The sequence below is a fragment of the Pan paniscus genome, chromosome 9 (assembly GCF_029289425.2).
Source record: "Pan paniscus chromosome 9, NHGRI_mPanPan1-v2.0_pri, whole genome shotgun sequence".
Classification (NCBI taxonomy): Eukaryota; Metazoa; Chordata; class Mammalia; order Primates; family Hominidae; genus Pan; species Pan paniscus.
The window spans coordinates 68,705,781-68,718,460 of NC_073258.2; the positions used below are offsets into that span (position 1 = coordinate 68,705,781).

Sequence of the window (12,680 nt, forward strand, 5' to 3'; positions counted from 1 at the left end):
ATTACAGGCATGTGCCACCATGCCTGGCTAATTTTTGTATTTTTAGTAGAGATGGGGTTCCACCATGTTGGCCAAGCTGGTCTTGAACTCCTGACCTCAAGTGATCTGCCTGCCTCAGCCTCCCGAAGTGCTGGGATTACAGGTGTCAGCTACCATGCCTGGCCCTTTATATTCTATTATACTTTTCAGTTGCTTATTGCTGGTGTGAAGAGTACTATTAATTTTTGTTAGCTTTTTTTTTTTGGAGACGGAGTTTCGCTCTTTCTTGCCCAGGCTGGAGTGCGGTGGCACAACCTCGGCTTACTGCAACCTCCGCCTCCTGGGTTCAAGCGATTCTCCTGTCTCAGCCTCCCGAGTAGCTGGGATTACAGGCACCCGCCACCACACCCAGCTAATTTTTGTATTTTTAGTAGACACGGGGGTTCCACGATGTTGACCAGGCTGGTCTTGAACTCCTGACCTCAGGTGACCCGCCCACCTCAGCCTCTTAAACTGCTGGGATTACAGGTGTGAGCCACTGCGCCCGGCCGCTTTTTTTTTTTTTTTTTTTTTTTAAATCCCTGTAACATTGCTGAACTCTGGGTTTTTTGTTTCCGTTTTTGAGATAGGGTCTCACTCTGTCGCCCAGGGTGGAGTGCAGTGGTCTGATCATGGCTCACTGCAGCCTCAGCCTCATGGGCTCAAGGGATCCTCCTGCCTCCCAAGTAGCTAGAACCACAAGCGCGTGGTACCATGCCCAACTACATTTTTTGATTTATTTGTAGAGACAGGGTCTCGCTATGTTGCTCAGGCTGGTCTCGAACTCCTGGCCTCGAGTAATCCTCCTGCCTTGACTTCTAAAAGTGTTGGGATTATAGGCATGAGCCACCATGCCTGGCCTTCTAATTTGTTAAAGCAGTCTATAGATTATGTTGGATTTTCTATACTGATATAATCTGCCGACAATGACAGTTTACTCTCGTTTCTTTTTCTTGGCTTATTGTTTTGACCAGGACTTCTTTTTTTAAAAAAAATTAAATTTCTTTTATTTTTTTGGATATAGGGTCTTGCTCTGTTGTGCAGGCTGGAGTGCAGTGGTGAGATCATAGCTCATTGCAGCCTCGATCTCCTGGGCTCAAGGGATCGTCCTGCCTCAGCCTCTTTAGTAGCTGGGACTACAGGCATGTGCCACTAGGCCCAGCTAATTTTCTTTCTTTTTTTCTTTTTGTAAAGACTGGGTCTTGCTATCTTGCCCAAGTTGTTACTCATGGGCTCAAGCCATCCTCCTGCCTCAGCCTCCCAAAGTGCTGGGATTCTAGGCAGGACTTCTAACACTTACTGATCAGCATCATTCCTAGAGAGCATCATTGCCTTGTTCCTGATCTTGAAGAAATTGTGGATACTTATTCCATCATACTTAATTGTATGCAGCTTTTATCAACCTGAGAAAATTCCTCTTTGTTCCTAACTGTGAGTTTTTATCATAGTCACAGAAGTTCATAAAATGCTTTTTATGCATATTTTGAGATAACCATATGCATTTTCTCCTTTAGTTAACCGACGTGGTGAATTACAGTAATAGATGTTTATAATGTTGAATCATTCTTACATTCTTGGAATAAACTCTACTTGATCTTCATGCATTTTCTTTGGAAAAAAAATTTTTTTTTTTTTTTTGAGACAGTCTCGATCTGTCATCAGGCTGGAGTGCAGTGGTGTGATCTCGGCTCACTGTAACCTCCACCTCCTGGGTTCAAGTGATTCTCCTGCCTCGGTCTCCCTGAGTAGCTGGGATTACAGGCACCTGCCACCACGCCTGGCTAATTTTTATATTTTTAGTAGAGACGGGGTTTCACCATGTTGGTCAGGCTGGTCTTGATCTCTTGACCTCATGATCTGCCCGCCTCGGCCTCCCAAAGTGCTGGGATTACAGGCGTGAGCCACCGTGCCAGCCCGGAAAAAAAAATTCTTCTTCTTTTTTTTTTTTCGGAATGAAGTTTTGCTCTTGTTGCCCAGGCTGGAGTGCAATGGCGCAATCTCGGCTCACTGCAACCTCTGCCTCCCGGGTTCAAGTGATTCTCCTGCCTCAGCCTCCTGAGTAGCTGGGATTATAGGTGCCCGCCACCATGCCTGGCTAATTTTTGTATATTTAGTAGAGACGGGGTTTCACCATGTTGACCAGGCTGGTCTTGAACTTCTGACCTGAGGTGATCCACCTGCCTCAGCCTCCCAAAGAGCCGGGATTACAGGCGTGAGCCACCACGCCCGGCAAAAAAATTATTCTTAATTGTGGTAAAATACACATAACATAAAATTTACCATCTCAACTGTTTTGAAGTGTATACTCAGTGGCGTTAAGTATATGCACACTGTTATGCAACCAATTTCCAGAACAGTTTCGTCTTTCAAAACAAATTCTACACTCATCAAAGAACAAGTCTCCATTTCCCACCCCCCTACCCCCAGCCCTTGGCAATCACCATTCTGCTGTCTTTTTTTTTTTTTTTTGAGATGGAGTCTTGCTCTGTCGCCCAGGCTGGAGTGCAGTGGCGCGATCTTGGTTCAATGCAACTTCTGCCTCCTGGGTTCAAGCGATTCTCCTGCCTTAGCCTCCCGAGTAGCTGGGATTACAGGCACGTGCCACCATACCCAGCTAATTTTTGTATTTTTCGTAGAGATGGGGCTTCTCCATGTTGGCCAGGCTGGTCTCAAACTCCTGACCTCAGGTGATCTGCCTGCCTTGGCCTCCAAAAGTGCTGGGATTACAGGTGTCAGCCACCGCGCCCAGCCCTGCTTTCTGTCTTTGTGAATCTGACTACTCTAGGTACCTTACATAAGTGGAATAATACAGTATTTTCCTGTATGTGACTGGTGACTGTTATTTCACTTAGCATATTGATGCCTTTTTTTTTTTTTTGAGATGGGGTCTCACTCTATCACCCAGGCTGGAGTGCAGTGGTGCGATCTTGGCTCACTACAACCTCCATCTCCTGGGCTCAAGCAATCCTCCAGCCTCAGCCTGCTGAGTAGCTGGGACCACAGGCGTGCACCACCACACCACCTAATTTTTTGTATTTTTGGTGAAGATGGTATTTTGCCATGTTGTCCAGGCTGGTCTTGAACTTGTGAGCTCAAGGAGATCCAGGAGATCCACCTGCCTTGGCCTCCCAAAGTGCTGGTATTAGAGGCATAAGCCACCACACCTGCTCCATATTGATGCATTTTTACATGACATTAGTGAATTCAATTAGCCTAGTATTTTATTTAGAATGTTTCATATCAGCTGGGTGCTGTGGCTCATGCCTGTAATCCCAGCACTTTGGGAGGCCGAGGTGGGCGGATCACGAGGTCCGGAGATTGAGACCATCCTGGCTAACACGGTGAAACCCTGTCTCTACTAAAAATACAAAAAATTAGCCGGGCATGGTGGCGGGCGCCTGTAGTCCCAGCTGCTCGGGAGGCTGAGGCAGGAGAATGGCGTGAACCCGGGAGGCAGAGCTTGCAGTGAGCTGAAATTGTGCCACTGCACTCCAGCGTGGGTGACAGAGCGAGACTCCGTCTCAAAAAAAGAAAAAAGTTGTTTTAGCCCCAAAGTACCTCATTTCTCTTTTTTCTTTTCTTTTAATTTAATTTTATTTTTTTGTTTTGTTTTGAGACAGCATCTCGCTCTGTCGGCTAGCCTGGAGTGCAGTGGCACGAACACGGCCCACTGCAGCCTCGAACTCCTGGGCTCAAGCGATCCTCTCGCCTCGGCCTCCCAAAGTGGTGGGGTTACAGGCATGAGCCACCGCGCCCGGCGCTAAAGTACCTCATTTCTATCATTCATCGATTATTCCCTAATATTAATTGGGCACAACTATGACTCATTTCCGACCCCGCAATGGGCTCTCTTGGTCTCCTTCTCCACCTTTCTTTCCCTCTTCCTCTTTTTATTTTTTGAAAGAGGAAGATCCAGGATGCAAGAGTCCCGACAATCATACTAGATATGCGAAAGAGAAAAAGCCGGAAGAAAATACACAAAAATCATAACACTTTGAGGGTGTGGCTTACGGGTGTTTTTTTTTTTTTTCATTTTCCTAACTCTGCAGTGCTGTTATATTCCATCCACAACTTCAAACAAAGTGCCACACGGCCGCAGTCCCACTCAATTCAATGACAATTGTTAGGGACGTCCTCGTCCCGCCCGGCCCGCGGACCCCGACCCTTCCTCCTTGACAGGCTGGGGTCCAGCCCCGAGACATTCCTAGGCTCCGCCCCCGAGCGGACGCGCGCACTCAGCCCCATCGCAGAGAACCAATCACCATCCGTTTCCACGCTCAGTCCCTTTTGGCTTCTGCCCTCAACCAAAATGGCGCTAGCTCGGAAGCTGCCGAGGTGCTAGGAGTTGCCGAAGCAAGTCCGGAAGCTACCGACCGAGTCCGGAAGTTGCCGAAAGGGAGCAGCGGGGAAGGAGGATGGCGGATATCATCGCAAGACTCCGGGAGGACGGGATCCAAAAACGTGTGATACAGGAAGGCCGAGGAGAGCTCCCGGACTTTCAGGATGGGACCAAGGTTCGTGTCTACCCTACCCTTCTCCCCCTCTGCGGCGTGGTGCGCATGCGAGGCGGGAGGAGGCCTTAGGCGAGAGGTTGCGCATGCCCAGAGGGCAGCGTCCACTGACCCTACCGCTCACATGCAGAACTCGACGCTGATTGGGCTGAATTTAAGTAGGGGGTGAATTCGGGCCTGTCTGCCCCGCCCCCTGGCTCGGCCTTGTAGCAGCATTGGTGGGGGAGGCCGTCAGTCATCACAAGCGGGTTGGGGTTGGGGGTTGATCTCAGTGCTTGGGCAGACCCCACGCTGGCGGAAACCCAGGGCCGGGAGTGGTCCTCGGGTATCTGGGTTTCAAGGCTCATGATCCTTTGTAGATGGAAGGGCCTTCTGAAAACACTTAGACCAGCTGCCGCTGTTTAGAGTGGAAAACCAAGACCCTGGGACGTGCAAAGCCGGAGAACGGGCCCAGAGGTCAGGTCTCCCAGACAGGGACTCTTTAGCAGCCTTCCTGCTGCACTAGGGGCTTGTTTGGGACAGATGAGGGCTGGGAAGTAAAGAACCTCCCACTTTTCTCCTTTTTGCCAGGCCCCCAGATCCAGCCCCTCTGCCCCCTTCTCCCCCAACCTACAACTCCAGGCTTCCCTGCTTCTCCTGCAGTTGCCTCCTCCCGGAGTGCTTTTCCCAGCTGCCACTTGTTTGCAGAGTAGGGAACCTCCCAGGGGCAGCCCCTGTGCCCAGCAGAGCAGTCAGGCAGGACATGCACATTGAGCATATGAGCACATGCCCCCTGGCCAGCACCGTGCCGAATCGGGCAGCTAAGCATCCTAGCCCAGTGCAGTATAAGTGCTCTGAGAGCAGAGGGGAGCTGCATGGCTGGAGTGATCCGCTGTATGAAAAGATATCTTCTCTAAGAAGAGACAGGATGTGTGGTGTGGGTTCATGCCCCCGTGTGCTGGGGGGTTGGTGGCGTTGGAAGAAGGGGCTGGCAAGGGAGATCCTGGATGGAACAGACATCAGAAGGAGAGATGTGAACAATGGCACCCCAAGATCAGAAACAGGTGGTGTTAAATAACCAATCGCCAGCACTGATTGAGTGCTCACTATTCGAACATTGTGCTACATGCTTCACACGTTTATTTCCTACAATGTGAGATAGGTACTGTTGTTGATTCCGTTTTACCGATGTGGAAACTGACTTCAGAGATGCAGCATGGTGCGGCAGTTAAGAGCGTGGGCTCCTCTAACCATATCCTGTCGAGAGTTCAATCTCCAAACCTCTTTTCTCTGCACCCACCCCCAGTGTTATCTCTAAAAACTCTCCCTGCCCGGATTACTCCCAGATGCAGCTCTCCAGTCATTAACTGTCTCTTAAACCTGATATACAGCTCCCTACTCACCATCTCCACCTGGAAGCCTGGTTGGCAACTCACACTTAACCTGCTCCACCTGAGGCTTCTCCGTGTCAGGGGAACCAACAACCTTCCCGTTGTTCAGGGCAAAAACCTTAGCATCTCTGTGGTCCTCCCAGTCTCACATCCCACATCACATCCTCAATATCCAGCCAGGATCTGAGTTCTCACCACTTCTGCCATCACTGCTTGGGTCCAGGCCATCCTCATCTCCAGCCTGGGTTACTGCAGCGACCTCTAACTCTCCTGCCTCTTTTGTCCCTCTGTGGTCTGTTCTCGTCCCAGCAGCCGAACCCATGCCAGATTCAATTCCTTTTTTGCTCGGAGCCACTCAGTGGCTTCCATCACAGAGTAAAAAACAGAGGCCTCACCATAGCCTACAGGCCCTGTGAGGTCCACCCCTACTGACCTGGGTGAGCTCCCCTGCTGACCCTGTGGTGTACCCCACCCCCTCCTTCACTCTGCTCTGCCACACTGGCATTGCTGCTCTTGAACACATCATGCATTTGAAATGGGAAGTTCCCTTGTCTCCCTCGCAGGGCGTGCGATGGGGGAGTGGCTCGCTTCTTCAGTGCCCCGCTGCTCAGACCTCTGGGGGAGCATACAGATGGGCAGGCTGTGGGCTCCGACCTCATGGCAGTGTCTAGGGGTGAATATTTACAGCTCCGTGTGTTCTAGGGTGCTCTTTTAGTTTGTCTATGGGAGGCTTGTGTTAACCAGCTCAATTAGACCCCCTTCCTTATCACAAGGACAGAGGGCTTTCTGTAGTCTGGGGTTTTCTTGCCTTGATGTACTGGAGTACTGGAGAATTAGATCACTTGTGGGCTTGGAGAATGATTGCAAATTTATTTTTATTATTTATTTTTTTTTTCTGAGATGGAGTTTCACTCTTGTTGCCCAGGCTGGAGTGCAATGGCACAATCTCTGCCTCCCAGGTTCAAGCAATTCTCCTGCCTCAGCCTCCCAAGTAGCTGAGATTACATGTGCCCGACACCAGGCCCGGCTAATTTTTAAAAATGTTTTTAGTAGAGATGGGCTTTTACCATGTTGGCCAAGCTGGTTTCAAACACCTTTTTTTTTTTTTTTTTTTTGAGACGGAGTCTTGCTCTATTGCCCAAGCTGGAGTGCAGTGGCATGATCTCGGTTCACTGCAACCTCCACCTTCTGGGTTCAAGTGATTCTCCTGCCTCAGCCTCCCAAGTAGCTGGGATTACAGGCACCCGCCATCATGGCCAGCTAATTTTTGTATTTTTAGTAGAGACGCGGTTTTGCCACATTGGCCAGGCTGGTCTTGAACTCCTGACCTCAGGTGATCCACCCGCCTTGGAGATGGTCTTCCCCTGGGGTTGGGCCACTTGGTGGCCCCACCTCTCCTCTGACTGCCCCAGCCAAACTCCGCCTCTTCCTGCCAGTTGATGACCTGCCAGCGTGCAGGTGCCTATCAGTGTGATCTTCTGCTGCTTGCTCCCCTAACATCCTCTCCAATGACCAGGAGCTCGTGTCGTCTTCTGCTGATGGGCTTCTCTGACATCTGGCTGCCTGTGGGTCTGCCCCCTAGGGGGTGTTGGGTTTTTATAGGCACAGGATAGGGGTGTGGCAGGCCAGGGTGGTCTTAGGAAATGCAACATTTGGGCAGGAAATGCCTGTTCTCACCTAGGTCCGTGGGGGTGGAACCCTACCCAGGGACCACGCCCTCCTCTACCCAGCACTTCCCTTCTCCCCTTCCATATTATTTAACAGGACCATGCTCCTCCCTTCCCAGCACTTCCATATCACATTGTCCCACTGCAAGGCTTTTTTACACATGCTGTTCTTTTGGCCTAGAAAGTTCCTATCCCAGGGTCCACTTGGCTTGCTTTCTTCCTTACTCCCCAACCCCCCACTCTGTTTAATCCAGCCCCAACCCTCTTGCCCTGCTGTTTCCCAAGCACGTGGCTTCACCTGCCATGACATATTGTTTTGTTTGATGCCCATCTCCTCCCTCTAGAAGCGCCATGTGAGCTCCAGGGGGGCAGGGACTTTTTTGTGTTTTGCTTGCTGCCATGTTCTGGTGTCTAGCACAGAGCTTGGGCACATAGTAGGTGCTTAGTAAATATGTGTTGAGGAATGACTGGAGTCAGACTGCTTGGACTCTTGTTCCCACTCAGCCACCCACTAGCCGTGTGGCTTGGGCCTATTCCTCCCCTCCTTGTGGCTTTGTTTTCTCACCAGCGTGGGAGGATGAAGCCAGGTGTAAGGTCAGGTGGTGTCCCCGGGGAAGCCCCGTCCCTTATGCTGTCTGCAGGCTGGGGACTGGACTTCTCCTTGGGGGTCAGGGTGAGGGTTTGTGCCTTTGCCTGACCTCACATGTGGCCCACAGGCCACGTTCCACTACCGGACGCTGCACAGTGACGACGAGGGCACCGTGCTGGACGACAGCCAGGCTCGTGGCAAGCCCATGGAGCTCATCATTGGCAAGAAGTTCAAGCTGCCCGTGTGGGAGACCATCGTGTGCACCATGCGAGAAGGGGAGATTGCCCAGTTCCTCTGTGACATCAAGGTGTCTGTCCTGTACCTGTCTGCGGTGACTGTCCAGCCAAGCCCTATTCCTATTCCCTATCCCCAGGGCTCCTCCTCCCTCCACCCTCTGCTAGACTGCCACCCGCTCTTTCTTTCTTTTTTTTTTTTTTTTTGAGATGGAGTCTTGCTCTGTCACCCAGGCTGGAGTGCAGTGGTACGATCTCAGCTCACTGCACCCTCCACCTCCTGGGTTCAAGCGATTCTTCTGCCTCAGCCTCCCGAGTAGCTGGGATTACAAACACCCGCCATGATGCCCGGCTAATTTTTGTATTTTTAGTAGAGACAGGGTTTCACCATGTTGGCCAGGCTGGTCTTGAACACCTGACCTCAGGTGATCCACCCGCCTTGGCCTCCCAAAGTGCTGGGATTACAGGCGTGAGCCACCGCGCCCGGCCCACCCACTCTTTCCAGACCACCACACCAGCCTGCTGATGGCGTCCTGGCCTCCATTCCGCCTTCCCCTATTAGCCAGACTGAGGCCAGGGGACTCGTTCTCAAATGCAAACGACCTGTACATCCCTTTGTTTCAAACCTCTATGACTCCTGGTCACTGTAAGGATAGAGCACAGTGGGTCCTCACTTCATGTTGCTGATACATTCTTGGAAACTGTGACTAAGAGAAAAAACATACATCAGGTTTTTTCTCAGCCACCGTCATTTCTCTCAGCAAAATTTTGTTAGAACATTGATGAGAAGAAAAATTGGTTTCGTTATGTATTGTTTCGCCTACAGTCACAGTTTCCAAGAACCTACTTAGGACATTAAGTGAGGACTTAAACCGTATAAGCTATAGCTGCTCACATAGCTTTTTGGGGGCTGGCCCCTGCCGTCTCACCCTCTTACTCAACCTCCCTGCTTTTCCTTTCCATTCCCCTTCTTAGCCAAGATCTTCCCTCTTCCTTCAAAGCTTATTCCTGGGTCACCACCTCTAGGAAGCCCTCCCTGACTGCTAGTGGTTGGCTCAACTCCCACGTTTGGGTCCTCCAACCCTCATGCCCTGCATGGCCAGGATCTGCTCTTCTGCCTTGTCCTAGGCTATTGCAGAGCAGGGATCTGGCCTGTTTACTTCTAGCTTTGGGATGCCCAGCGCGAGCCAGTCCAGAGCCAAGACTCAGGAAATGCCCGCTGATGGCAGCCCGGCAGTCAGCCCCTGTCCAGACAACAGGGCAGTGGGAGGAGTGGGGAGGACCCGGGTAGGAGGAATCTGGTTATCTGGTTCCCACCAGCCTAGCAGCTTTGCCAAGCAAGAGATTAGAAGCTAGGTCCCCTATGCCTGTCTCCCTGTGGGTTTTTTTTTTTTTTTTTGACTAAGTCTCACTCTGTTGCCCAGGCTGGAGTGCAGTGGCGTGATCTTAGCTCACTGCAACCACCATCTCCTGGGTTCAACTGATTCTCTGCCTTAGCTGCCTGAGTAGCTGGGATTACAGGCACCTGCCATCGTGCCCGGCTAATTTTTGTATTTTAGCAGAGACGCGGTTTCACCATGTTGGTCAGGCTGGTCTTGAACTCCTGACCTCAGGTGATCCGCCCGCCTTGGCCTCCCAAAGTGCTAGGATTACAGGCGTGAGCCACCACATCCGGCCTCCCTGAGGATTTTGAAGTGGCTGGCCTGGGCCCGGCTCTGAGGTAGGCCCTCAGTGGGGTGTGGGTGGGGCAGAAGGAGGAGCTGCTGGGAACAGAATGTGGGGGGCCCCAGTTCTTTGCATAGTCCAGCAAAGGGCCTTATCCTCTGGAGGGAGAGGAGGTAAGAATTCTACTGGGCCTGTAAGGACCAGGGAGACAGGGGTTGATGGTAGGCATGTGTCTGTGGTGGGGGTGAGGAGGGGGTTAGGTGCTCTGTTTGGTGGCCAGAGAATGTGGCAGAAGCTGGGGCTTCACCAGGAGAGAGGGCTGAGCGACTGGAGGAGTCCTGAATTAAAAGCCTCCTGTGCTTAAACGGAGTAGGGTCCCAGTTGTCACTCTCTGGGCCTTGGTGTTTGTTCTCAGATGGTGGTGGGGAAGGGGGCTGGGCCTTGTGGACCCGGTGACCAGCCAGCCCACGGTGACAGAGCCCCCGGCGCCCTTGCCTTCCCGCAGCATGTGGTCCTGTACCCGCTGGTGGCCAAGAGTCTCCGCAACATCGCGGTGGGCAAGGACCCCCTGGAGGGCCAGCGGCACTGCTGCGGTGTTGCACAGATGCGTGAACACAGCTCCCTGGGCCATGCTGACCTGGACGCCCTGCAGCAGAACCCCCAGCCCCTCATCTTCCACATGGAGATGCTGAAGGTGAGGGGCCACCGCGCCTGGTCTCACCAGGCCCCCACTGCCCAGCCTCAGGGCGGCGCTGGCCTGTCCATCCAGGGGTGGTGGGATCCGCAGGTGGACTGCTGGGGGAGCGGACAGGGACAAGAAAACCTGTGCAGGACCCTTGGCAGTACCCTGGGTCTCCTTTCCTCCTCCTTCACATCTCAAATGTCACCTCCTCCAGGAAACCGGCCCTGTCCACCCGGTCTCCTCATTCTCTGTCTCACAGCAGCTCATTTCCTTTATAGCCCCTGCCGCACCTTGAAGTCCCTTGGAATTCATGGATTTCCTTGTCCATTTAGGGAACCTGCCATGCACCATGATCTCTGCAAGGGCAGGGCTTTTCACCGTCTTGTTCACTGTTCTATTCTTAGCACTTGGCACAGTGCTGGGCACACAGGAGATGTGACATCGATGTTTGTTTGATGCTTTTTGAGTGACAAGTAGCTCTGCTGCTGGTGTGTGATGTCTGGGGGCCCAGCCAGCCCAGATGTGGGTCAGGTCTGCTGCTGACGGATGCAGCTGTGGTGTGTCCCCGAGCCCCGCTGTGATATGCCCCATGCCCTGCAGGTGGAGAGCCCTGGCACATACCAGCAGGACCCATGGGCCATGACAGACGAAGAGAAGACAAAGGCAGTGCCACTTATCCACCAGGAGGGCAACCGGTTGTACCGCGAGGGGCATGTGAAGGAGGCTGCTGCCAAGTACTACGATGCCATTGCCTGCCTCAAGAACCTGCAGATGAAGGTGCTGCCTGGAGGCTGAGGGGGAGGATGGATGGAGGGGGGTGTGGAGCCAGGGGGCCCAGGTCTACAGCTTCTCCCCGCTCCCTGCCCCCATGCTCCCAGGAACAGCCTGGGTCCCCTGAATGGATCCAGCTGGACCAGCAGATCACACCGCTGCTGCTCAACTACTGCCAGTGCAAGCTGGTGGTCGAGGAGTACTACGAGGTGCTGGACCACTGCTCTTCCATCCTCAACAAGTACGACGGTGAGCACCGGGCCCTGGGCTGCCGGGGGCTGCGAGTGGTCAGAGAGTGGCCTTTCTCCTGTCACTGCTGGGGTCAAGACCTAGCCTTTCACAACCCCCATTCTGAGCTCCCACGGGGGCCTGACTAAATGCCTCTACTCGGCAGGGCTGTGGGCCCCATTGTGCCAATGAAGCATGAATGGTGTATTGGGGGTGGGGTGGCATCCTCAGGTCAGGGAGGGCTCTCTCTCCCCTGTGGGCCCATGGTGCCAGGAGACGTGAGGGCAGGCAGCTGGCCAGGATCCACCCTCATGCCCTTGCATGCCCACTGCCCACTGGCCTCCCCTGCAGACAACGTCAAGGCCTACTTCAAGCGGGGCAAGGCCCACGCGGCCGTGTGGAATGCCCAGGAGGCCCAGGCTGACTTTGCCAAAGTGCTGGAGCTGGACCCAGCCCTGGCGCCCGTGGTGAGCCGAGAGCTGCGGGCCCTGGAGGCACGGATCCGGCAGAAGGACGAAGAGGACAAAGCCCGGTTCCGGGGGATCTTCTCCCATTGACAGGAGCACTTGGCCCTGCCTTACCTGCCAAGCCCACTGCTGCAGCTGCCAGCCCCCCTGCCCGTGCTGCATCATGCTTCTGTGTATATAAAGGCCTTTATTTATCTCTCTCTGAGTCTGCTGAGCTGCTCCACTGGGAGAGCCGGGTCATCACCTGGCATTCCTGGTACTTGGGTGGCTGTTGGGAGGCAAAGAATCAGGGTTCAAATCCTAGCCCCTCCACCCACCAGCTCTGAGGCTCCGGTGTCCCTGTTAGAGAAATTACGATGAGCTCTTTCACCAAGGAAGTGTCTCTCGCTGGCCAGGGCTGGGGCACCCCAGGAGCCCCCAGTCTTAAGGGGGAGATGAAGTGGGTACAAGCTAGGTAGCTGGGCACCTGAGGGAGGTAG

At 53.1% G+C, this 12,680-nt stretch overlaps 1 protein-coding gene across 2 annotated transcripts; it reads left to right on the top strand.

Moving 5' to 3' along the window:
- The first annotated feature begins 2,492 nt into the window (after positions 1-2,492).
- Positions 2,493-12,401, top strand: AIP (aryl hydrocarbon receptor interacting protein). 2 transcript variants are annotated; one of them, XM_003828723.7, is made up of 6 exons: positions 2,493-4,532; positions 8,283-8,462; positions 10,559-10,747; positions 11,336-11,512; positions 11,614-11,755; positions 12,086-12,401. In XM_003828723.7, the coding sequence occupies exons 1-6, from the start codon at positions 4,434-4,436 to the stop codon at positions 12,289-12,291; spliced, it is 993 nt and encodes a 330-aa protein (XP_003828771.3). In that variant the 5' UTR covers positions 2,493-4,433; the 3' UTR covers positions 12,292-12,401. The 2 variants fall into 2 exon arrangements, with proteins under 2 accessions (XP_003828771.3, XP_014202375.3); XM_014346889.4 differs by having other exon boundaries at positions 11,614-11,747; positions 12,086-12,158.
- The last annotated feature ends 279 nt before the right edge of the window (positions 12,402-12,680 follow it).

Bases quoted from the DNA above. Each gene is read 5' to 3' on its own strand.
- AIP (XM_003828723.7), top strand. From the start codon at position 4,434: ATGGCGGATATCATCGCAAGACTCCGGGAGGACGGGATCCAAAAACGT. The intron at 4,533-8,282 runs GTTCGTGTCTAC...TGTGGCCCACAG, and splicing joins ACTTTCAGGATGGGACCAAG to GCCACGTTCCACTACCGGAC. The intron at 11,513-11,613 runs GTGCTGCCTGGA...CCATGCTCCCAG, and splicing joins TCAAGAACCTGCAGATGAAG to GAACAGCCTGGGTCCCCTGA.